The following is a 26,678-nucleotide window of genomic DNA, read 5'->3' as shown; positions in this document are numbered from 1 at the left end:
ACGTTCCCTGTCACGTTGTGGCAGTTGACTCCATCAGTTGGCGAGGCAGCAGTGTCAGCTATGTAGATCTGGATACCATTCCGACGAACTTTATCTGATCAGCATTTATAGAATTCAACATTAACTGTGCATATGTGTACAAATATTACAGAACATCATATAAGCACTGCTCCACACAAACAACTTGACTACAATATACTTCTTACAGATGTCGGAATGATAACTGTGTGTTGTTCTTTTAATATTACCTTACAGCTATGAAGATATTCTCCATACAAACTGGGACATGAACCACAAAAGGGCCTTGGTTCTGGAAAACCCAGTTTTGGGTACAACATAGGTAATGGTTGGAGAAGATGTGTACAGCCATGTGCCACACAGACAATGGCACTATTGACACTAATGCATGGACGTTACCTGTCTGTAGCTGTATATACTCTTGCATCAGTAAAACTTTGAGCTAAAGGATGAACAACTTTCATCACTGAAACATATTTCCATGGGGAATGACCATATTGCTGTTTCGCCCACGGGATGTAGGATATTCTAAGTGCCATGTTTGGAAATTCAGTGTTATCTTTCCTTGATAATAGTATTAGACGGTTTTCATCTCCATGTCCGTTTGCGCTTAGACAGGACCCAGTCGTAAACATGGCCACGAGAGGGGTACGAGACGCCATCCGGCTTGCCGGAATGACACGAGTAGTTACGAATGATCGAGGAATGGACATTCGCACATATCTTTGGAACTTTTTATCTCGAAAAGGTTCGTACCCGAACGATCCCGAATGCTATTTAGCTTGGGATCGCTTCCGGGTGCTGCACACAGCCCACGTTACAACCATGACAACGGTGAGTAGACAGTCGCCGAAAATAGTGTTTTGGGCAATATTCAAGGATGTCATCTTGCGGAAATATTAGCTAATGGTAAACATGTCAACAGAAACAGAAACCCCAAAGCGTATATACTGCAGGTCAAATAACTGTTATATGCGAATTTTTGCTTGTAGAGATATCTGTGTCAGTGGCCTGAATATTTTGTAAGTCACGCCGATCCCTAAGTAGTAGCCGTTGTCTGATTGGTTACATCTATACACCTGGAAATTAATCAAGCAACACCCCAATTTTTTCTATTGGAGCAACTTTGAAGTGTTCTGACAATCAAAATATGCCGGGTTGATATAGTTTGACACTTTTTTATTCAACAGACGATCTCTGACAAACAACTTAAAGGGAAAAAGTATCAAGACTTTGCTTTATTGCAACGAAATCCAAATTCTTAAAACTGTCTTAAATTCATGAAAAAATGGACACAATTTACTATTCATCCACAGACGTTGTTGTCAGGTGTATTAACACAAATGTCACATGGAAAGAAAGAACAGTCATCTGAGAGTCTGCACACCGACTTTCATCAATATCTAGTGTGTCCTCCCTGCGCACGCACCACCGATTCCAGACGCCTCCTCATTCCTTGGATGAGTCTCCGGATCTGATTCTGGGGGATCCTGTTCCACTCCTCATGCAGGGCAGCCGTCAATTCGTTGAGATTATGGACTGGTGGGTCTCTCTGCCTCACACGACGGCCAATAAAGTCCCACAAATGTTCAATGGGGTTGAGGTCAGGGCTCATGGCAGGCCATGGAATTCTGTCAATTGCATTTTGCCGCAAAAAATCATTTACAGCATGCGCCCTGTGAGGTCTAGCATTGTCGTCCATAAATATGGGTCTCGTTGCCAGAGGATGGTTCTCAAAATGAGGTACCACAGCCCTGTCAAGAACCTCCTGTTGGTAACGAACACCGTTAAGGTTGCCACGGATGGTAATGATATCCAACTTGCAGTTCATGGAAATGCACCCCCATACCATAACGGAACCTCCCCCAAAGGCCACAGTCTCCTGGATGTTCCGTGGAGCCATTGCTGTGTTCCTCTGCCTCCAGACCCGAGTACGACCGTCCACCATGTGCAGCAAGAACCGGCTCTCATCTGAGAAATGGACCTTCCTCCAAGAGGCAATGTTCCAGTGCAAACGGTCATTACACCAGGCCAGTCGGGCTGCCTTATGGGCTGGAGACAGTCTGGGTCGCTTGATTGGCCTCCTTGCCCGGTATCCTGCAGCTTTCAGACGATTCCGAACAGTCCTGTTCGAGATGGGTCTCCCTGGAAGCCACTCCTGTCTCAACCGAGAGCTCGAGTCGAAGGACCTGCGCCGTACAAGTCTCAGTAAAGCTCTGTCCTCCCGGACTGTGGTCTTCCTGGGTCTTCCTGGTCTAGGCAGGTCTTTAACTTCATTAGTGGCCCGGTATTTTTTCAAAAGTTTTGAAATTATGGAATGATGTCGTCCGATTTGAGTCCCGATTTGTCTTAGAGACATACCAGCATTCCTCATGCCGATTATTTGCCAACGAGTGGCCTCTGATAATTTCCTACGTGCCATGACATTGAAATGAATGAAAAACCGAATGCAATCGACAACCTGCGCTTGTAAACACCCCAGGGAAAAAGTGCATTTTTCGAAAGTTGAGGTTAAAGCAATGCACGTGCGCTGTGCAAGCTTCACGCGCGTCATATCAACCCATGAAAAGCTCATGCTGTATGTCAATACATCAAAATTGAATAATCAATCATCAAAATTACTTCGTTAAACTTTGTTAAGTTTTTATGTGTCTTTGAATTTGGTGTTGCTTAATTAATTTCCATATGTATATATAACCGTCTCACTATTGATTGGACGGTCATAGGCCGCTCAAAGGTTACCTGACGCGACCTCCGATAAGGTTTTGTTAGACTCAGTGGTGGAATGTAACGAACAGCACTGAGACTAAGTTTACGTGGACTGTAGAAAACTGTTAAGTGACAATAACTGGGCTACAGATCGCCATCAACTAGTGGTAGGGACCTTGGGGGCGTACATTGCCTTTGCTACCTGTATGGACCCCAGCTGGATTTACACCATCTCTTCAGCAGCTGGTCATTGTAGGTACATTGAGCGGAAATAGAAAAAGACTACGTTTTTAAATTAGTTGGTAGCCGCTAGGAATTTTAGTTGATTCATCCGTAAATAAGGATGAGTAATAAATACAGAATTTGACTCACAGGAATACAGTTTTGTTATAAACTTCAGGGATAATTATATACATCGTTGCTAAGTAATGGCTTTTAGCGTCAAAGTAGAATAGGTTTTTCTCTCATTTTTATTCATTTAGATTTTATTCCTTTTTGCCAGACATTTTTTTTTTGTTGAAGAGTGTTGGGATTAAAATCATACATACCATGACGCCCACTTCATTGCAGATGTACTTTCATTTCCGAGTTGGTTGGCATAATGACTGCCATCAGCTCTGATAATACTTGTTGTATCAGTTCCGGCTTTGTCAGAATTGTTTCGCAATAGTCGTGCGGCTCACAAACACTGAGATACCTGCTAACAGTTGTAAAGTAATAAGCATGTCATATACCAGCTCAAATGAAAGCGAAAAAGATTATGAACGGACGCAATAGTGCAGCTATATGGCGGCAGTTTGTAAATTGTCGATTCTGTACCAGACAATCCAGTGATCAACAGCATGAACATCGACCAAGCATTTAGGAGAATGGAACTGTTAGTTTAAAGGTGGTGTAGAGGGTGGGACTGTTAGTTTGAGGGTGGTGTAGATGATGGGGCTGTAAGTTTGAAGGCGGTTTAGTGATGAGGCCGTTAGTTTGAGGGTGATGTAGAAAATGGGACTGTAAGGGTGAAGGTGATATATAGGATTAGGCTGTTAGTTTGAACATGGTGTAGAGATTGGGCTGTTAAGTTGAAAGTGGTGTAGTGACGGGACGGTTAGTTTGAATGTGGTGTAGAGGATGAGACTGTTAACTGGAGGGTGGTGTAGAGGATGGGACTATTTAGATTAAAGGTGGTGTAGAGCATAAGACTGTTAGTTTGAAGGTGTAGTAGTGATTGAGCTCTTAGTTTGAAGGTAGTGTAGAGGATTGGGCTGTTAGTATGAAGGAGGTTTAGTGATGGGACGGTTAGTTTGAGGGCGGTATAGAGGATTGGGCTGTTAGTTTGTAGGTGGTGTACAGGACTGGGACTGTTGGTCTGAGGGTGGTATAGGTAAAGTTAATTGTTTGTTTCAGTTTCTAATCAATTTCTGGATCCTGCAGTCGTCTGTGACAACGCCATGATGCCGCTTTTCTCAAGTAGCAGTCTTCAACTTACTCTCACTGCAAGTGTTTACTTAACACTTTCTACGTCCAGCACAAAGGAGTGTGGACTTCAGTTTACAGAGAACAGAAAAGGTTCTGAGAACTATTGACATGAAGTTATGCCGAACTGAATGTGTCCAAGATCCCTTCATATATGCCTACTGCCCTCGGTCAAGTGAGGAATTCAACAGAAGTGAGGTGACGGGAGTACACAGTGTCCGCCCTGAGAGTCAGCACAGTGTAAGTTACATTTATATCATCTCAGCGACTGATAATGTCATTGTTTTTCTTATGATATAGTGTGTTATACGTGTTATAGTGTATGTTAAGTGTGATTGTGAGTCACTCTATGTCTGTGTATGTTAAGTGTGATTGTGAGTCAGTCTATGCCTGTGTATGTTAAGTGTGATTGTGAGTCACTCTATGTCCGTGTATGTTAAGTGTGATTGTGAGTCAATATATGTCTGTGTATGTTAAGTGTGATTGTGCGTCAGTCTTTGTCTGTGTATGTTAAGTGTGATTGTGAGTCACTCTATGTCTGTGTATGTTAAGTCTGATTGTGCGTCAGTCTTTGTCTGTGTATGTTAAGTGTGATTGTGAGTCACTCTATGTCTGTGTATGTTAAGTGTGATTGTGAGTCAGTCTTTGTCTGTGTATGTTAAGTGTGATTGTGAGTCACTCTATGTCTGTGTATGTTAAGTGTGATTGTGAGTCACTATGTCTGTGTATGTTAAGTGTGATTGTGAGTCACTATATGTCTGTGTATGTTAAGTGTGATTGTGAGTCACTCTATGTCTGTGTATGTTAAGTCTGATTGTGAGGCACCCTATGTCTATATATGTTAAGTGTGATTGTGCGTCAGTCTATGTCTATGCATGTTAAGTGTGATTGTATGGCGCGTGCGTGTGTGTATGTTATTTGTTGTTGTGTGTAGGTGTGTGTGTCTGTGTATCTTATGTGTGATTGTGTATATTATATGTGATTGTGTGTTAGTGTATGCCTGTGTATGCTATGTGATTCAGTGTGTGGTAGTGTATGTCCATGAATGTCTGTGTATTATGTGTGATTATTGTGTGTCAGTGTGTGTTGTGTGGGATTGTGTGTCAAAATATGTATATACATATCATGCGTGCGTGTGTGTCAGTGTGTGTCTGTGTATGTCAAGTGTCACTTTGTGTCAGTGTCTGTCTGTGTATGACAAGTGTGACTGTGTGTCAGTGTATATTTTTGGGATTGTGTCTGTGTATGTTATGTGTGATTTCGAGCATCAGAGTGTTTCTGTATGCCACATGGGATTGTGTCTACGTGTCTCTGTGTATGTTTTGGACATATATGTGTTGGTATGTAGCTCCCTTCCGTCGATATGTGTGTATTTGTGTATGGTATTTGTATTTGAGTAGGTCATGTGCGACGATGTGTTATTACGTGTTGACGTGCCATTGTGTGTATATGTCATTAGGAACGATGAGACAGTCCGGAATGAAAGGTTATCCCGATTCCTGTGTCTAGCTACCACGACATAAATCATGCATATTTCCTGTTTTAACTGTAAGGATGTGTCTTTACATGCATTAAAATGTAAATGTATATGTGTGTTGATCTTCGTTGTTATCACAGGAGTCACACTAATGCCACAACAATATACTCAACTCATAGTTTTGTAAATGAAACAGACATTTCACACTTTACATAAATACACTGAAAGTTCTTATCTTTTAGTTAACAGAATTTTCAGATTAAGAGATAATTTTTGATAAGAATTTGAAAAGTTCGAAGCTTTAAACCGAAAGCCGAGAGAGAAATCTGGGATGAACGAATTGGAAATTCAGGATGGTAAACACCTGTTTGTTGTATTTCGAAACAGGACTAACAGTTTATGCTAGGAATTTTAGACCGCGTTGGTCTGAGCTGCAGATACACTGTTTATCTGAAGGTGTTGACATGCTCCACTGGCTTTTAGTCCTCAGAAAGGAACAGGCTTCCATCGTGTGTAGTCACGCGTGCAGATGCAAGGCAGGTGCCGGCTGAGTATGATTCCAGTTCTGTTGACCGCTGTATTTATGTGATTCATTATCTGGCTAGTTAACTTACAAGTCTGGCTGAGTGTCTGCTGTCTAAGTAGAAGGGGGTGATTACATCAAAGGGGAGAACAATAGTGCTCACTGGCATGACAGACAGACAGACGGAGTTCTACTTCGAAATTGCTATTGACAATAGAGGTAGCATTTAAACCCACATTGGCTATATTTCAGGCATTTTGTGACTACAGATAATTAAAAAACTTTTTTGATGACATGTATAATATAAATATACTATATTGCTCTTTTCTATTTGATATGCTGATTTCAACAGCGGTAATTACTAAAGTAACAGTGCTGGCATACTGCAAGATGTTTGTCCTTTGTGTAGCGATAATTTCAATCATAATAAATGATAAATATGACTGTCTTCAACCAGTGTTTCCAGATATCTCAGAGCTGAGGATTGTTTAAATAGTCGAAAGCACTGTGTATGATTATGCATAATTTAGATGGTGAGTGAAGGTTGAAGGACAATACGTTTCCCAAATTTCGAGCCAACTAGGTGGCCTTCCATGTGTTAAAAGCCTGTGTTTTAAACAGTTGTCATGCTTGCTTATGTAGAACCATTTTACTTTTAAACATTATGCTATTAACTTATCGCGTCTACACTTATCACATTGCTTATATCTTTCTTGCTGTTTAAAGGTCACGTACAAACATTGTGGGTCCAAGGTCTGCAGTCTGCCTTCCCAGTGTGTGGAGAGTGGATGTAGAAAAGTATGTGTGGAAGGTAAGTGACCCACGTAATACACCTACGGTACAGTGATTACATTTTATACAGCAATATTAAGACATCTGAGAAATAGGTACACAGACTAAATCGTTATGAAATTAACAAAAAAAAGGGAAATGCTATACATTAACAAATGTGTTTTAAAGTTGAACAGGCTTACCAAAAATACACATTGTTCGCGGTATATACAGCTGCTTTGCACAATGAAGTTCTTGACTGAATTTTCAACATTGAACAATGAAACCTATTAATTATTTCTTTGAAAAGTGTTATAATGAAGTAAGATGTGACAATGGAACCAGATGAGTACAGAGCAGTGATGAGGTATGTACATGAAAGGTCGCACACCAAAAAAGTCTTTTGATGAAACGAAAGCAACTTATGGAAGGATGGCCCACCACTGATGTAGTAGTTAAACTCTGGCAACGTCAGTTTAAATGTGTTCGGAGAGCTGTGGAAAATGCTCCAATTCATGGTCGACTTCATTCATCCATTGAAGAAGATCGCGGTAAAACTGTTTGCCAGTTCGCCCATGATGGAAGCTGCATGAAACAATGATGGGAGGAGTGTGTAACTCGTGGTAGTTTGCTCTGTAGAGAAGGACTAATAGCTGTGACAAGTTCAGTTCCACTAAGTACACTGCAAGTGGCTCAGGGGAACTGTTTAATGAACTCTATTTGTATTTATTATTTTCTCACGGCTATGGGTATATCTGGTTAAACCAAACTGTTTGGTACATTGATGTTTTTATGAACGATTTTCGCAATCGAACCATTGATATGCTTCCCCAGGAATGGCAAAATTGAATAACAGCACACGTAATGATTGCTACATGACATTTAAAACTTTGCTACAACCAGAAAAAAATATTTATCTGCACTTGGATGCAATGATTTAAGGTATAGGTTAATAAGATTTAAACTAGGTTTGCTAAATTTGATGGTACATGAGGGAAAGAAATCGTCCATTGGACGGAATACAAAATCTCTCCATTATGCAAAGAAGCAGTATAAAACGGAATTCACATCACTTTTATCTGTAAATCAAATTCTGATCTGAAAAAGAAACATATACAAGAAAATTTGTGTGTGAGCCGGAAGCTTTGAATACAATATACTTGATACAAGCCATGAACATCGTCATCGGGTTTTAACGGGCCTTTGTCTGCGCACGTACCTGCATTGATGTCAAAACGAGACGCATTAGTTTTGTTGAAAACCTACAAGGACAGGGATACCGAGCATTTAGCAAAAGTCACGTGACTTGGTCAATTGACACTTCCAGATCTAGTTGGTCAAAGTTCATGCAGACATTCAGAACTCAAACATCTTCATAGCGACAACACTAGTCAGGGATAATGAAGGGGAACAATGTGTCACCGTCGTCGTGGTTAGGCATGCAGTTATGCAAAGGGTAGTTATATGTGGAAATAGGGTGATACAGAACAGCTTTCACAAATAAAGATTAATGAAGAACACATGTCATGGTGCGGACTGGCACTCCTTACTCCCCTGTGACTTGAAAAACATCAAATGTGATTGATATGAGTGGATCTGTCAATATCTAATTGTTGTCCTTAGTTTCCTTTATTGGAATTTGTCTAATGATCATTATTATACGGATATAAATGATGTAAAAATGACAAAGAGCAAACAGTGCTCACCATATGATATCCTTTATAATCATTTCCAAAATATATGTAATCAAGAAAATTTGTGTTGCAGATTCTTTGTCTTGTGAACTAAACAGCGCCTCCAAGACCGGGGACATCCGAAAAGTAAAGGAGATCTTGTCCCAAGGACATGTGGACATTGACTGTAAGGAACGGATTGGAAGAACACCCGTGATGTGGGCAGCTGGCGAGGGACATAAAGAAGTGGTTGACTTACTTGTGAGTAGAGGAGCTAACTTGTCAATCAGAGATGGATTCGGTCTAACCATCCTTCACTCAGCTTGCCTGGGAGGCGATGTAGACTTGGTGAAGAATGTCATCTCTCAGAACATGCTGGACATCAATGGCAGAGTACATTGCGGGAGAACAGCCGTGATGATGGCAGCAGAGAACAGACACAGAGACGTGGTCAAGTTGCTTGTGGACAAAGGGGCTGACGTGTCAGTTGTAGATGAAACAGGAGACAATATCATTCACTGTGCCTGTATGGGAGGAGATGTGGGGGTAGTGAAATATATCCTCTCCAAAAGCATGGTCGATGTCGACAGAAGAGGATCAAATAAGATGACACCAATCATGGTGGCAAAGAATTACAAACACAGAGAAGTGGTGGACTTACTCGTGAGTAAATGGCCTGATGGATCACTAAAATATTACAAGCATAGAAGCATACTCCAGTCTGCTTGTCGGAAAGGAAACATCGACATGGTGAAGTTTATCCTCTCTCAGAATACTGTGAGCATCAACACTGGATGGAAGGCAACGATTACACCAATAATGATTGCAGCTGAAATGGGACATAAAGAAGTGGTAAAGCTACTCGTGAGTAGCGGAGCTGATGTGTCATTAGCGGATAATAAAGGTGACAACATCCTTCACTATGCCTGCCAAGGTGGACACACTGAGACTGTGAAATATATCCTCTCACAGAACATGTCGGACATTAACAGTAGAGGGTTTCAGAAGATGAGCCCGTTAATGAGGGCTGCTTTAATGGGGCATAGGGAAGTGATGAAATTGCTCGCCAGTAAAGGAGCTGATGTGTTACAACTGGATCTAGGGGGAGACAACATCCTTCACTATGCCTGCCGAGGTGGACATATTGAGACGGTGGAATATATCCTCTCACAGAACATGTTGGACATTAACAGTAGAGGATGTAGAAAGATGACCCCAGTGATGTCAGCAGGACAAGAGGGACACAAAGAAGTGGTAGAGTTACTCGTAGAGAATAACGCCGATTTGTCACTAGTGAATAATGGCAATAACAACATCCTTCACTTGGTCTGTCAGCAGGGACGTTTGGAGATGGTGAGGTATGTCCTCTCACTGAATGTATTAGACATCAACTGTAGAGGAGAGCACAATAGGACAGCAGTAATGCTGGCAGAAAAATACGGACATAAAGACGTGGTAGTGATACTCTTAGCTAAAGGAGCTGAAGTACCTTAGGGTTCTGGTTTCTGGTTTAGTCACTGAACTCGACATGTTCTTCATGCGGTCACTGTAATGGCGCCATTACTGAACTGTCTGCAGAATTTTTGTCTGTTTACTCCACTGTGGCTGTATTGTTTTCCTTTTGTGTGTTTGCTTGTGGTGCTCAAGAAGTGGTTGAATTTCTTGTGTGTAAACGGATCAACCGGTCAATCGCATATGGTTTCGGTCTAACCATCCTTCACTCATCCTGTCTGGGAAACGATGTAGACGTTGTGAAGAATGTCCTCTCTCACAATATGGTGGACATCATTTTTTGTTTGCGAACAAAGAGGCTGACGTGCCAGTCGTGGATGAAACAGGTAGCAATATTCTTCACTATGCCTGTAGGGGAGGAGACGAGGGAGTGGTGAAGTACATCCTCTGTGGATGTCAAGAGAACAGGATCAAAGAAGGTGCCATCGATCTTTGATAGCAAATGAGTACAAACACAGAGAAGTGGTGGAGTGAGTGAGTTAAGATTTACAGTCACATTGGCAATATTTCAGTCATATCGTGACTAAAACAAACTTTGAATTCACCATAGATATACATAAATTATTTTTTTTAAATCTGCCATCAAAGGACAATAAACCCAAGTACAATATCACGGTAACAAGAAACAACTAGCATCACTCTCTAAAATTAGATTTCAATTTAGAACACAACAGTATAAAAATGGGCTATAGATCGCCAACAACTTAGGGTAGATCACAGTGCTAGGCGCCATAAGGACTTACAGTACTTTTGGTAGCTGCATGGAGTTGGATTTACACCATCCCTTCAGCCGCTGGCGATTGTACTTAGTGTATTTATAAGAACCAATATGCTCCGATTAAATGTCCTTTAGAGCGAAATTATCATGAAAAGGTTTGGGAGTTAAGTACCCCCTCAGGAGGACAATAATTGTACGACACTCTAACTCCCTTTGAGGATACAACCACTAACAAAATACGTTGATAATTTGAACTACGAACAACATTTATAATTTACACATATATCTAAATTCATTTAACAATACTATCTCTTTTAAACAATCAATGATTAACTGAACAATTAATATTATGAAACGACCATAACAAAAAGATACATAACTGTTTTGATATCGAAATATTTATCCATTATGATGGAAAATTCAACCCAATCAAGCACAGTTGTGTTGCCAATGCGGCATTGTCGCATAATGACCTCGTCAAATCTGGACTGCCCACCCGAGTGGGTATAACCAATAAACAGTGTAACTGCATGTTTTGATACCTTCTTGCGTGACCCAGTTCTTCTGCATCAGATCACGGGTGAAAGTTCTAGTGCTAGCTTTGTGATGGCATAAGTGGTGTCACAGATTTGCTAGTGCTGACTCAGGAGCAAAATCGGTCATTGTGCTACCAGAGATTTCAACATGGCTGGGTAAGCAACAGAGACCACGTGGCATTGACCAGTAGCAAGATCGTTATATAATTCCCTTATTTCGATGAAAAGTGGGCGTTGACAAGGCACACTTTTGAAAGCCAAGAAAGAGAATCTGAAAACATTACGCAGTATTGTTTATATTTATGGTGTTTATCAACATATCGTACAGCAATTAATACGGCATTACCTGTGAAATTAGAGCTGTCGTCTGGTAATCTGGAAGATATTGTTCTGGTTCTAATGACCGTTACACAAGCCACTGAGAAACTATCGTTGGATCCATCTGTAAGCAAGGATTTGTATGCATTGTATTTACATATTCATTGATTAATTTCTTGTTGTAATTTATTAATGTCTGATTTCTTTGTGAGAGTTAGGGCAACATGTGGCCTAACCACGTGCCGAGAAGGATTCATTTGTAATTCATTTGTTTCAGATTTTTAAATGTTGTCAGTGATAGTGATAGTGTTACTTTAGAGATGGCCTCTACGCAAAGATTGCCATTAGGAAAAGTTCGAAGAGATCCTACACAAAGTCTGAGGCCTTGGTGGTGAAGAGAATATAATAATTTAAGATTACCTTTGCATACTCTAGTATAAATGATGCAGCCATAATCGAGTTTAGAAAACAGACGAGTGATCTGCAGAAGTGGAGGAGGTTTGACTGGTCCCCACCCCATATGCATTTTGTAAATACCTTTAATAAATCAAGTGCCTTCAGACATTTAGCCCTCAGCGATTTAAAATGTGGTAAGGAAGTAAGATTCTGTTCAAATACTATTCTCAGAAATATAGCTTATTTTGCAATTTTAATTGTAATGCCTGCTAGATGCATTTCTCTGTGCGGCTTCTATTTCCGATAGAAACGAATGCAATTTGTTTTATCTTATCTTATCTTATCTTAAAAGTATATCGTTCAGACCAATCATTGATTTTATTGACACAGTTGCAATTGTCTGTCTATCCTGTGCATAGTTTACCTCCATATGATAATACATTAAAATGATCCACAAATGACGATCCATCCATGGATCCATTTAAAAGAGGTTTCGCTCTTTATGTTTAAACTAAATAACATTACAGCCAACAGGCTACCATGTCGTACACCTTGGTCTTGATCAGACATTGATGAACCAGCACGTATCCGGAACTGACGATCTGTTACACACTGAGATATAAATTGAGAAAAACGCCCCTCAAACTCATTTTATAAAGATCTTTTGAAGTTCAATACGTCCAGGTCGTATTATTCGCTTTTTCCGAAATCGAAAAATATTGATGCAACATGTTGTTTCCTACTGGTAGCATCCTTAAGGAACGTTCCCAATCTAACTAAATGGCCCATGGTACTTCTATTTTTTCCAAAAACACATAGAATATTTGATGCAAGATTATTGGTTTCAAGGTGCCATATCAGACGGTCATTGACTATTCTCTCCATAATCTTACTTACACCACTGGTAAGAGATATTGGCCAATAATTAGAAGGATATGTATTATCCGGGCCAGGGTTACGTACAGGAATAACGTCAGCATTCGTCCACGAAGAAGGGAAATTCCCAGTAATCCATATTTTGTAAAAGGTACAGGATAGTACTTCAAGACAAGTACCAGGTAAATGTTTTAATAGTTGATAATGAATATTATCTGCCCCTTTTGTTGTATCGTGTGTTTGCCACTAAGCAGTAAGGAGAAAAGTTCATTATAGTCCTCACCCTTATCAGAATTAAAGTTTCCTTTTTTTCTCTAAATTTCTGACATTTTGGTATGTAGATTAATAAGGAGGAATGTCATGCTTACAAGTCCCCAAGTTTGTGATATCTGTTGTAGCTGTGACTAGTGTGTTACTCTCCTTCAGATGGTTTTCACGAGATCCGGAACCTTTTCCTTTATTTTTTCTATCCTGTCTGTTTGTTGCGAGATGAAGAGTCAATTTTATGGCATGCAAAACCATTCTTTTCTTTCCTATTGTATGATTTTGTTGATGAGTCATTTGGTGATCCTGATCTTTGAGGTGATGAATGCGCTCCAGAACAAATCTGACACGTTTTAACATTACTCTTAGTCTTTTGTAATATGGGAAGCTTTGCTACAGTGTACACGTGATTCTGTTCTTGCAAGTGGGTTAGGCGTGTACATTTCAAGTTGCATGTTGCATGTACCCTGCTTGAACTGATGTTGATGCAGTTGAGGATGAAAATGAAAATGCGCAAGTGCTCGCCACGTGGTAAGTCTTTTCACAATTCTAAGCATGCATGCTGAAACTATATCCAGCTCTCACATGTCTTCAAACCGTCGATCACGATCTCTTATGATGCCTTTGCTGGTGTTCAATAAATACAATTTGTAACAGCAAATGTTTCCATTCGATTGGTGTCTAATCACCACGAATCGTGGCCAGTACTGGTTTTGTTCTATGACACACATCATCGTTCACATAATCAACTTCAGTATGATCCAGGCCATGTTATGGGAGTGTTATTGAGTGAGTTTAGTTTTACGCCTCACCCAGCAATATCCAGGCTATGTGGCGGCGGTCTGTAAATAATCGAGTCCGGACCAGACAATCCAGTGATCAACAGCATGGGCATCGATCTGCGCAACTGGAAACCGATGACGTGTCAACAAAGGCAGCGAGCCTGACCACCCGATCCCGTCAGTCGCGTCTTACAAGCATAGTCGCCTTTTATGGCAAGCATGAGTTGCTGAAGGCCTATCCTCCCCAGGAAACCTTCACGAGTCTACAATATTATTAACGGCATTACCCTGTGAAGTTGGGAAATTCCTTGTAGTCCATGACGTATCAAATATATTTTGTCGGGTGTTTGTCAGACGTTTATGGTGACTGATTCTCAGTCTGGGATCTCGAAGTAGATTTAGTTACTGGGGCGGATGGTGATATAACTTTAGGTGAAGTTACTGGTTTCTGTGACTCCATCCATGTCAAGTCTGTCTGACGTGACAGACGATGTTGCTACAGAAAGAGTGACTGCAGCAAAAGACGTCACTGTTACTGGAGCTGAAACCTCTTTTACAAACCATTTTTGCCCTCAAAGAAAGGGGTTTTCTCAAATTTGAATCTCATTATTTTTTATTCCTTTTGTCACAAAGGGCATAATATAGACAAGGCACCATATAGGTCATGTCATAGTGTTTTGCCGTCGTGGCTCTCACCACATGCACGACAAATCACAGTGCCGCGGTAAAAGTTTCATTTTTTAATGATAGTTATGTTTACAGGTCACATTGAATGGATAACAACTTCTTTTATAATTTTTTTCACCACGTTTCAGAGCCAATTCTGGCTCCTTCATCCTTTACATACCCTCTGAGGACAATTCTACTTTACTTTACCCCCTTCTGAGGACATGCCCACTAACAACCTCAATTGCTTATTTAAACTTAGTCATAAGATACACATACCCTCAATACATCATAACATTTCAAGTACTTCTACCATTTAAATAATCGCTAATTATTTGATAAATTACTGAATAGATCCTTGGCTGTTTTGGGCCTGAATTTTTTATCTCTTGTGATGGGGACATCAATACGGTCATGTGATGTTCTCACCTCTGTCTTCCACCTATATTATTTACATTTACGGTGTTTATATTTCTTAAACGTTTTGATTGTCTTTGCCTCAGCTGTGAAACTTGAGCTGCAATCTAGTGATCTAGGTAAGAGGTGATTTTACAATAAACAGATCATCATAAATATGATTATAACGCAATTGTAAGCTGGGTTTTGTCCAATCTGAATATAGTTTCGTGAGACACTGTATAGATAATTTTGTACAGAGGGGTTTTAGAGATGGCTCGTCGACCTCGACATAACGATAGTCAATACATGGAGAAAATTACTATCTTTGAGGGAGATAGGATGACATGCTTTTAGACCACTCCTATAGATGATGAGAACAGAACATCAAGTTAGCTATAATAGGCTACAATTTTACATATTGACCAGCGGAAGACTCGAAATGTACGTTCGTCACAAACAATTGTCGAGTAATTGGTTTCAATTATATTGTAATGAACCAAATCCTTCTCGATGTTTTCAATATGCTTTAATATACTTCGGTTTTTGTGATTGTGTTGAGTGCATCCCGATGCCAACTGGTTTTTAAAAGAAGTGTTGTACGAGTGTAGTGTTTGGTCTTTGGCAATATGGCGGACTCAAGTGCACATTTGACGTCACGAGCGGAAAGATCGAAGAAACGTTTTTTTTTGTGATTAAAACATAATTATACATATTTTTGTAATTGGAACTTTATGTCTATGTTTCTGCCGGCTATCTTTCGTTCAGCAAATTATTGAAATTCTCTCGTATCCTCCTTTAACGTATTGGACTTAAGTGTAGCATGGTAAATGTCGACGATATCCTTTGTCTGTAAATTCCGTATGTCGAGTAGTTAAAACCTGCAGAATGGCATTCTGGTAAAGCACCGAAAAGATCACATGAGATGTCATTATACACTCGGCGTTATTAGTAAAGGGGAAACATATTGATAACACTTGTTACTGAAAAGTTGTAAAGTCTTCGTTTCTGTTTTAAATATTTACAACTAAATGTTTTGCAAACTTCCTTAGTAGTATGAAGACACATGAGGTCGTTAGCGTCCGACACATTGTGTTACAAATGACACGTTTTATTCAAACTGCCATTATGGAAATCCACCTACAACTTAATGTCAATGATTTACACGTATAACTCGCTATATCCATGGATAATGGAAGATAACACACATGCATTGAAGTTTTAGCACCGTTCTGCAGGTATAAGATTGAAATTGTAGCTTAAAATGAGATGTTTCTTGACACTTGCTGAAAGCAATCAAGCAAACAACGTTTGAAGTCTGGTCAAAGTTGTATCCGCTTTAAAGTGAGTCAGAGTGTTACTGGTAGACTGGCAGCGATTTGAGCCAAATGGATCCGTGGAATATGCACGTCAACCAAGTCGCCATAGAGCCACAACATTCTCATATTATATTCTACTCAAAAGAGAAAAGAAACCCATAGCTGAAAATTGCTATCAATTTATACACTTAGGTTTTCAGTAATACATGACAGACATGAAGAAAACTTGAATGAACATTAACGGTCCAATGCTGCAAGAAACTGTACGTCGAAAATGATAAGTGTTCCAAGGTCAAGGTTGCAGAGCAGTCAGTATCTTGTATGGCCAACATTAGCATCAATGGCTGGTTAGCATCAGCATCCCATAAACTGGACCAGATTCCGCATGAAGTGCCTGGAAATGAGTTGGTACTCTTTCCTCAAGGCCAGAAACAGAGAAGGTAACGTGTGTGGCTGAGGGTCACGCTGTCGTACACGACGATCAAATTCGTTCTACAAATGTTCAATAGGGCCAGTCAAGAATCTGAACGTTGTCCTGGGCAAGGAAATCCCTGGTTATTCTTGCTGTATGCGTTACAAAAATGAAATATGACGTTCTGGCGGTTCATGAAAGGAAGGACATGAGGTATGATGATTTCATCACGGTAACTTCGAGCTGTCAAATTGCCCCGGACGCCAAATCTGTCCACTTCCTCTACGCAATTTGCAGCGTAGCGTTCGTTACGACGTCGATATACACGTGTTCTTCCGTCGGGACGTCGCAGAATGTAACGTGACTCATCACTAAAGATAACGGTTTTCCACCTTGGCCATGGGCGATGTTGGCGACACCACTATCTGAGATGTTGACGTGTAAGGACAGATCCTCGCAAAGGTCTTCTGGAACGAATACCAGCCTCACGTAAGCGGTTCCTCATAGTCTCATCAGAATTTGTTCTGAGTCCTGGCACTACCGATGTTGTGGAGAATGCTGTGGTGAACCTATTCCGCAAATGTCACAGCCGAATAAATCTGCCCTGAGAGGGTGTGGTCACACGGGGTTGACCCTTGCTGCTGGTATCGATGCCAAAGTCTTGATATGGTACTCAGTGACACGTTCAGTTGCGTTGCAATCTCAGACTGAGACTCCCCAGCATCCATATGACCAGTCGCATTGTAAGTAAGTCTAGGCATTACTTTAACGCCAAATGTAAGATTGTCACCTGTCGAAGAGCATTGAAATCCCCAGACTTTAATTGGAAATGAATGGAATGCGCGTGGTAAAGGAAACGCATCAACTTCTTCCCGTTCACAATTTATTGCATTTATTGAGGAAAATAGATTTTGGTACGTTTCGGCGAGTTGTCCTCAATGACAATGGATTCCAACTCAGAAATGTTTGCAGACAGTGTTCCCAATAGATATACTGATTACATAAACACCAATGATTCAAATTCGAAAAGTTACATGGAAAAATACTGCCTATGGGATTTGTTGTTTTTTGTTTGTTTTGTTTTTGTTTTGTTTTGTTTTTTGAGTAGTCTATGCTTAAATGTGCATACATTCCAAACTTGATGACCATGTTCTCACAAAGATTGCACGAATATTTAATTCTCTGTAGCCAAATATTTAGTAGTCGCCAAAAGGATATCATCGTGACTTTGTAACACTGTTGCATATTGACTTCGAGTGCGAACTGCCAGAATCTCTTCATGGCGACCAGTGCATTGGCATGTGTGTGTTTAATGTTGATTTCCCTCTTACATCACCGTTTACGCTTTATGACGTCGATAGTGGACTCTCACAGTCGAACATGGAACAGGCAATGTACCAATTAACATAAAAAAACATCAATTTTGAAATGAAAGCATGAATGAACCATGCCAGAGCGCTTCCCGGTCCTGTCCGATGTCGGATCTCGAGGATTGTATCACAGGTGTGCAGATACGAGATTTTGTTACTTCCAAATGTAAGCAGACGTAGAAAGAGAGGTCGACAATTGTACCTAAAATATAAAATAGGGGATATCGCGTAGGATATAGCACAGAATATAAGGTAAGAGTACTTACAAACTGTTGTGCACAAAATTCATGAGTGAATTAAAATTTAAAGTCACTTTGGCAAGATTTCAGCTATATCGTGACTAAAACAATAAATAGTTCATAATTATATTTCATAAAAGCTGTTGCCACAGAATCATAAATAAACTAGGCCATCACAGACAGAGATTTAAAAGTATCATGTAAACTTAAATTGTATACCATTTTGGACATGACGATAAAAAACGAATATATCTGGCAAGCAACTGGTAGATCACCATACTAGGGACCACGGACAAAACTGAACGAGAATACCTATGTGTTAGTGGGTGTGCAATAGATCATCACATCGTAGTTAAAGTCAAAGAGTGGGAATATAAATACTGCTGACATCATGATAATGAGCGTGTAAAGATGTCAAGTCGTTTTACAAAATTCAAGTACACATTTAAAAATGTCGGTTTCTAAACCATGTCCGAATGTTAGAAATTGATATGTTAGTCCACACAGGTATAGTGCATACAAGAGGGAACTCCAGTAAATACTCAGACAAGATGATATCGACTGTACTCCAAAAACAGAAAGTAGATCATTCAAGCAAACTGGGATGAATCGGCATACGGGCAGGCACGCATACAGGCAGGCACGCTCGAAAGAATTAACGCACCCACCCCCGTACCAACCAACCTACCCACCCACTTCCAAATATGAATACACCAGTGTGCTGTTTCCATGGTCAGTGAAGTAGACTTGTAGTGAGAAGGCGTCAGGACAGGCTACACAGACGCACGTACAACAGTACTGAATACGACATATGTACTGTACTGTACACACGAGACGGAAGTCAATCACATCCCCCACGATATGGTATGTACTGTACTGTACATACAGGAGCAGACAAATGAAAATACTCGGCGAGATCATATGTACTGTACTGTACATACAAAACGGGACTACATTATATACTCGGACGACGTGTTCATGTACTGTACTGTACATGCAAAAAACAGCTGTATGAAACACTCGGACGACATATGTACCGTACTGTACATACAAGACGGAACTGAAGTAAATAAGCGGACGAAATGGTATGTACTGTACTGTACATACGAGAGTCGATGAAATAAATACTTGGCGAGTTGATATGTACTGTACTGTACATACAAGACTGAGCCTCGTTAGATTATCAAGGATGTGTCAGGACTACTTCTAACCACGAGCCTACTCCATTGGCCATCAAGACAGCAAACTGGGATGAATCGGCATGCGGGCAGGCACGCATACAGGCAGGCACGCTCGAAAGCAGGCACGTACCTAGGCAGGCACGTAGGCGCGCACCCACCCCCGTACCAACCAACGCACCCACCCACGTCCAAATATTCATACACCAGTTTGCTGTTTCCATGGTCAGTGAAGTAGACTTGTAGTGAGAAGGCGTCAGGACAGGCTGCACAGACGCACGCACAACAGTATTGAATACGACATATGTACTGTACTGTACATATAAGAAGCAGCCGCATTAAATACTCAGACGAAATTATATGTACTGTACTGTACATACGAGACGGAAGTCAATCACATACCCCCACGATATGGTATGTACTGTACTGTACATACAGGAGCAGACAAATGAAATACTCGGCGATATCATATGTACTGTACTGTACATACAAAGCGGGACTGCATTATATACTCGGACGACGTGTTCATGTACTGTACAGTACATGCAAAAAACAGCTGTATGAAACACTCGGACGATATATGTACTGTAGTGTACATACAAGACGGAACTGAAGTAAATAAGCGGACGAAATGGTATGCACTGTACTGTACATACGAGAGTCGATGAAATAAATACTTGGCGAGGTGATATGTACTGTACTGTACATACAAGACGGAGCCTCTTTAGATTATCAAGGATGTGTCAGGACTACTTCTAACCACGAGCCTACTCCATTGGCCATCAAGACAGCAAACTGGGATGAATCGGCATGCGGACAGGCACGCATACAGGCAGGCACGTTTGAAAGCAGGCACGTACCTAGGCAGGCACGTAGGTGCGCACCCACCCCCGTACCAACCAACGCACCCACCCACTTCCAAATATTCATACACCAGTTTTCTGTTTCCATGGTCAGTGAAGTAGACTTGTAGTGAGAAGGCGTCAGGACAGGCTGCACAGACGCACGTACAACAGTACTGAATACGGCATATGTACTGTACTGTACATATAAGAAGCAGCCGCATTAAATACTCAGACGAAATTATGTGTACTCTACTGTACATACGAGACGGAAGTCAATCACATACCTGCACGATATGGTATGTACTGTACTGTACATTCAGGAGCAGACAAATGAAATACTCGCCGATATCATATGTACTGTACTGTACATACAAAACGGGACTGCATTATATACTCGGACGACGTGTTCATGTACTGTACTGTACATGCAAAAAACAGCTGTATGAAACACTCGGACGATATATGTACTGTAGTGTACATACAAGACGGAACTGAAGTAAATAAGCGGACGAAATGGTATGCACTGTACTGTACATACGAGAGTCGATGAAATAAATACTTGGCGAGGTGATGTGTACTGTACTGTACATACAATCACATACCCGCACGATGTGGTATGTACTGTACTGTACATTCAGGAGCAGACAAATGAAATACTCGCCGATATCATATGTACTGTACTGTACATACAAAACGGGACTGCATTATATACTCGGACGACGTGTTCATGTACTGTACTGTACATGCAAAAAACAGCTGTATGAAACACTCGGACGATATATGTACTGTACTGTACATACAAGACAGAACTGAAGTAAATAAGCGGACGATGTGGTATGCACTGTACTGTACATACGAGAGTCGATGAAATAAATACTTGGCGAGGTGATATGTACTGTACTGTACATACAAGACGGAGCCTCTTTAGATTATCAAGGATGGGTCAGGACTACTTCTAACAACGAGCCTACTCCATTGGCCATCAAGACAGCAAACTGGGATGAATCGGCATGCGGACAGGCACGCATACAGGCAGGCACGCTCGAAAGCAGGCACGTACCTAGGCAGGCACGTAGGCGCGCACCCACCCCCGTACCAACCAACGCACCCACCCACTTCCAAATATTCATACACCAGTTTTCTGTTTCCATGGTCAGTGAAGTAGACTTGTAGTGAGAAGGCGTCAGGACAGGCTGCACAGACGCACGCACAACAGTATTGAATACGACATATGTACTGTACTGTACATATAAGAAGCAGCCGCATTAAATACTCAGACGAAGTTATGTGTACTGTACTGTACATACGAGACGGAAGTCAATCACATACCCGCACGATATGGTATGTACTGTACTGTACATACAGGAGCAGACAAATGAAATACTCGCCGATATCATAAGTACTGTACTGTACATACAAAACGGGACTGCATTATATACTCGGACGACGTGTTCATGTACTGTACTGTACATGCAAAAACAGCTGTATGAAAGACTCAGACGATATATGTACTGTACTGTACATACAAGACAGAACTGAAGTAAATAAGCGGACGATATGGTATGTACTGTACTGTACATACGAGAGTCGATGAAATAAATACTTGGCGAGGTGATATGTACTGTACTGTACATACAAGACGGAGCCTCTTTAGATTATCAAGGATGGGTCAGGACTACTTCTAACCACAAGCCTACTCCATTGGCCATCAAGACAGCAAACTGGGATGAATCGGCATGCGGGCAGGCACGCATACAGGCAGGCACGCTCGAAAGCAGGAACGCACCTAGGCAGGCACGTAGGCGCGCACCCACCCCCGTACCAACCAACGCACCCACCCACTTCCAAATATTCATACACCAGTTTTCTGTTTCCATGGTCAGTGAAGTAGACTTGTAGTGAGAAGGCGTCAGGACAGGCTGCACAGACGCACGCACAACAGTATTGAATACGACATATGTACTGTACTGTACATATAAGAAGCAGCCGCATTAAATACTCAGACGAAGTTATGTGTACTGTACTGTACATACGAGACGGAAGTCAATCACATACCCGCACGATATGGTATGTACTGTACTGTACATACAGGAGCAGACAAATGAAATACTCGCCGATATCATAAGTACTGTACTGTACATACAAAACGGGACTGCATTATATACTCGGACGACGTGTTCATGTACTGTACTGTACATGCAAAAACAGCTGTATGAAAGACTCAGACGATATATGTACTGTACTGTACATACAAGACAGAACTGAAGTAAATAAGCGGACGATATGGTATGTACTGTACTGTACATACGAGAGTCGATGAAATAAATACTTGGCGAGGTGATATGTACTGTACTGTACATACAAGACGGAGCCTCTTTAGATTATCAAGGATGGGTCAGGACTACTTCTAACCACAAGCCTACTCCATTGGCCATCAAGACAGCAAACTGGGATGAATCGGCATGCGGGCAGGCACGCATACAGGCAGGCACGCTCGAAAGCAGGAACGCACCTAGGCAGGCACGTAGGCGCGCACCCACCCCCGTACCAACCAACGCACCCACCCACTTCCAAATATTCATACACCAGTTTGCTGTTTCCATGGTCAGTGAAGTAGACTTGTAGTGAGAAGGCGTCAGGACAGGCTGCACAGACGCACGCACAACAGTATTGAATACGACATATGTACTGTACTGTACATATAAGAAGCAGCCGCATTAAATACTCAGACGAAATTATGTGTACTGTACTGTACATACGAGACGGAAGTCAATCAAATACCCCCACGATATGGTATGTACTGTACTGTACATACAGGAGCAGACAAATGAAATACTCGGCGAGATCATATGTACTGCACTGTACATACAAAACGGGACTGCATTATATACTCGGACGACGTGTTCATGTACTGTACTGTACATGCAAAAAACAGCTGTATGAAACACTCGGACGATATATGTACTGTACTGTACATACAAGACGGAACTGACGTAAATAAGCGGACGATATGGTATGTACTGTACTGTACATACGAGAGTCGATGAAATAAATACTTGGCGGGGTGATATGTACTGTACTGTACATACAAGACTGAGCCTCTTTAGATTATCAACGATTTTTCAGGAACGCATACAGACACGCACCCACCCACGTCCAAATATTCATTCACCAGTCTGCTGTTCGCATGGTCATGTGATGGGGGTGAATGTTTTACCGATTTTTCTTATGGTGTGTGGAAGAATGACCCAAGTGGTTTCTGTTTTTAAGAGTGTTTTACTTGAGAATAAGTTCTCGTCCAGTTCATGGTACACCGAAGTGAAGAGACTCATTTAGTGACACATGACGTCGACTGATACGATGGAACGGAGATAGAGAAGAGATGTTGAAAACAAACCGAGAAGGTTGTAGTGGAGTCCTATATATCCCGAGGAAGTTTGGGGAGATGCAAAGGAACTGTTTCTCAAATTTCTTTTGTAGATGTTGCTCACACGCTCAAAAATAGTGACTTCTTACCTGTCCCGGGCGATGTCTGTGATCCATTCTCCGTGTTTGTCAGCACTTGGACCACATTGTCCAAAACAAAATTGTCTCTTTGAATGTTACTATCGCACATTGTGATAGTCCAAACACTGGCTCATCGAAGCTTCTCAAATCACAGCAAGCTGGACATTTCGTCATTGTTTCCCGAACTGAGGGACCACGTGGTGTACTCCGCACAGAATCACACGCTGCACGTGAAAACCGCACCAGACAGGAGTCGTACTTGTAATCAATTCTATGGTGTGACGCTTTCTCGTCTCCTGATATCGATTTCTCGCGGCCGAAGTTTAAGAAAGGATAAACAGAGAATACTACACGAGGTCTCATTATATACGAAACGTACGGAATGACTGTTCGTATAATTCGCATGTTATATGGGAGTGAGTGTGCATTATTCTACCCCATTACAACTCGTAACTTGTGCAGCACCAAACGCCGTAGGGAATACATGATATATACATATGGCCATGACACACAAGAACGAGGTGCGTGTGCATACGAATATATATATATATATATATATATATATATATATATATATATATATATATATATATATATATATATATATATATATATATATATATATATATATTCAATCGTTTGGCCCTGTATATATTCGTATGCACACTCACCTCGTTCGTGTGTGTCGTGACCAGGTTGTATCAAAGTAAAATAAAGCTTTAATTGTTAATTATGCTACGATTAGTTAATCAAATCTTATCTTCAGTTGCATGAAACCTTTACTGAAGGAAGCTGATGAAGATTTGAGAATATCATTGACTCATCATTAGCCGTATCGACATGACGTTCCATCAACTACCTACCCGAAAGCTCCTTTTTTCTGCAATTTGAAACATATTGTCCCATTTTGTCTTGCATTGTTTGGACGATGTTCCTTACTCCTAAGCTATTGATCGCGGTCGTTATTTTGTCCCATATCTGCTTCTTTTTATCATTAGGAATGGAGTTAGTCCGTTTGCTGTTAAACACATCGATATGATCTTGATCTAGGTCTGCTAGAGGTTGTATTTCACAACTTTTTACTACGATTTCTGACAACAGCCATCGTGCAGACGATAGAGTAATGTTTCCCCGCAATGCATCATGGATAATAAGTAGGGGATTCCCCTAAGTTAACGGTGGTTTAATGACGAGACCTTCATTAGAACCATACTTAGTTAATGGGTGTTTAAATAAGGGTTTATACAATCTTATTTAAACACTTCATTAACTAATCAAATATTATGAATTTAATCAATGATTAGTGTTTCATTGATGATTACATAATTACGCGTTGATACAACCCGGTCTAGACTGTCAGGTATTTCCAAACATGAATTGCAAAACAGATACCAGGGGAAATGCATGATCATACAGTATTTCCAAATGCATTCCTTTATACTTCACTAGGTTCCGCAATTTCCGATTTCAGGTGTATGTAGGTGAGTGAGTAAGTGAGTTTTGTTTTACGCCAAGCTCAGCAAAATTCCAGCTATATGGCGGCGGTCTGTAAAAACTCGAGTCTGGACCAGACAATCCAATGATCAATAGCATGACCATGAATCTGCGCAATTGGGAACCGATGGCATGTGTCAACCAGGTCAGCGAGAATGACCACCCGATCCCGTTAGTCACCTCTCACGGCAAGCATAGTCGCCTTTACTGGATAGCATGGAAGGCCTGTTCTACTCCGGACCTTCTCGGGTCTATGTTGAGGAACTGTTCATACATGTTCATGTCACGTGTGCTCAAAGCAGGATGATCATATGTTTTCATTATGTGAATTACTTGGTTAAAAAAAATGTCATTTTCACACATCTTAGTGCGTTTGAAATCGCTGTTTACGTGTTTATGTTTATGTTTACTCTTATCCCCAAAATAGTCCGACAAAGAAAGCAGTATTACGTAAGCTAACACGCCTTGTTCAGCTGCGCTCGCTCTTGCAAACAGTGTCAGTTAAGTCTTGTCCGCGGTGTTAGTAAATATTGGTGAGGTGTTTGTTTCGAGGGATTGAAAGGTTCCAGTGCCCCTAGCATCGTGATCAAAATTCAGGTTTGTTTGTTGGGGTTTTTTTTCAATATATCGCCTGTTTGTTTTTTATATTGTTTTACCATCTATAGTTAAGAAGTTATTTATTTAATTACTAGACTTAAATTCATCTCTGTGATAATCCATTATTTTACTTTCCCATGTTGACAGGGTTTTCATAAATTTCCATTAAGTACTGTGTATATCAGTTAATTGTTCTTGTCACGATATGCCTGAAATAATGCCGATGTAGCGATATATTTTAGCTCAATCACAAAATGTGATTAATTAGTGTTAATTACTAGTTTTAGATTGAAATGTACTAACATAGTTGTTTTACTGCCCTACGCTGACATGTTACTATAATTTAACTTTCTTTTTGTAACATTAAAACTTGTGTGTATTCACGATACTACTGAAATACGAGTACACAGTAACTCACTCAGTCCATGCACACACACACACACACACACATAAACACACACACATAAACACACACACACATACACACACACATACACACACACATACACACACATACACACACATACACACACATACACACACACACATACACACATACACACACACACACACATACACACACACACACACATACACATATATATATACATATAT

General features: G+C 40.8%; 1 protein-coding gene across 1 annotated transcript; it reads left to right on the top strand.

Moving 5' to 3' along the window:
• Positions 1 to 651: 651 nt before the first annotated feature.
• On the top strand, positions 652 to 10,132 carry LOC137291148 (ankyrin repeat domain-containing protein 50-like). The gene is made up of 4 exons (XM_067822434.1): positions 652 to 766; positions 4,247 to 4,434; positions 6,921 to 7,005; positions 8,733 to 10,132. The coding sequence occupies exons 1-4, from the start codon at positions 652 to 654 to the stop codon at positions 10,130 to 10,132; spliced, it is 1,788 nt and encodes a 595-aa protein (XP_067678535.1).
• The last annotated feature ends 16,546 nt before the right edge of the window (positions 10,133 to 26,678 follow it).

This window comes from Haliotis asinina, chromosome 7, assembly GCF_037392515.1.
Source record: "Haliotis asinina isolate JCU_RB_2024 chromosome 7, JCU_Hal_asi_v2, whole genome shotgun sequence".
NCBI classification, from domain to species: Eukaryota; Metazoa; Mollusca; class Gastropoda; order Lepetellida; family Haliotidae; genus Haliotis; species Haliotis asinina.
The sequence above is the reverse complement of the archived record's forward strand: the minus strand, read 5'-3'. Positions and strand labels throughout refer to the sequence as shown.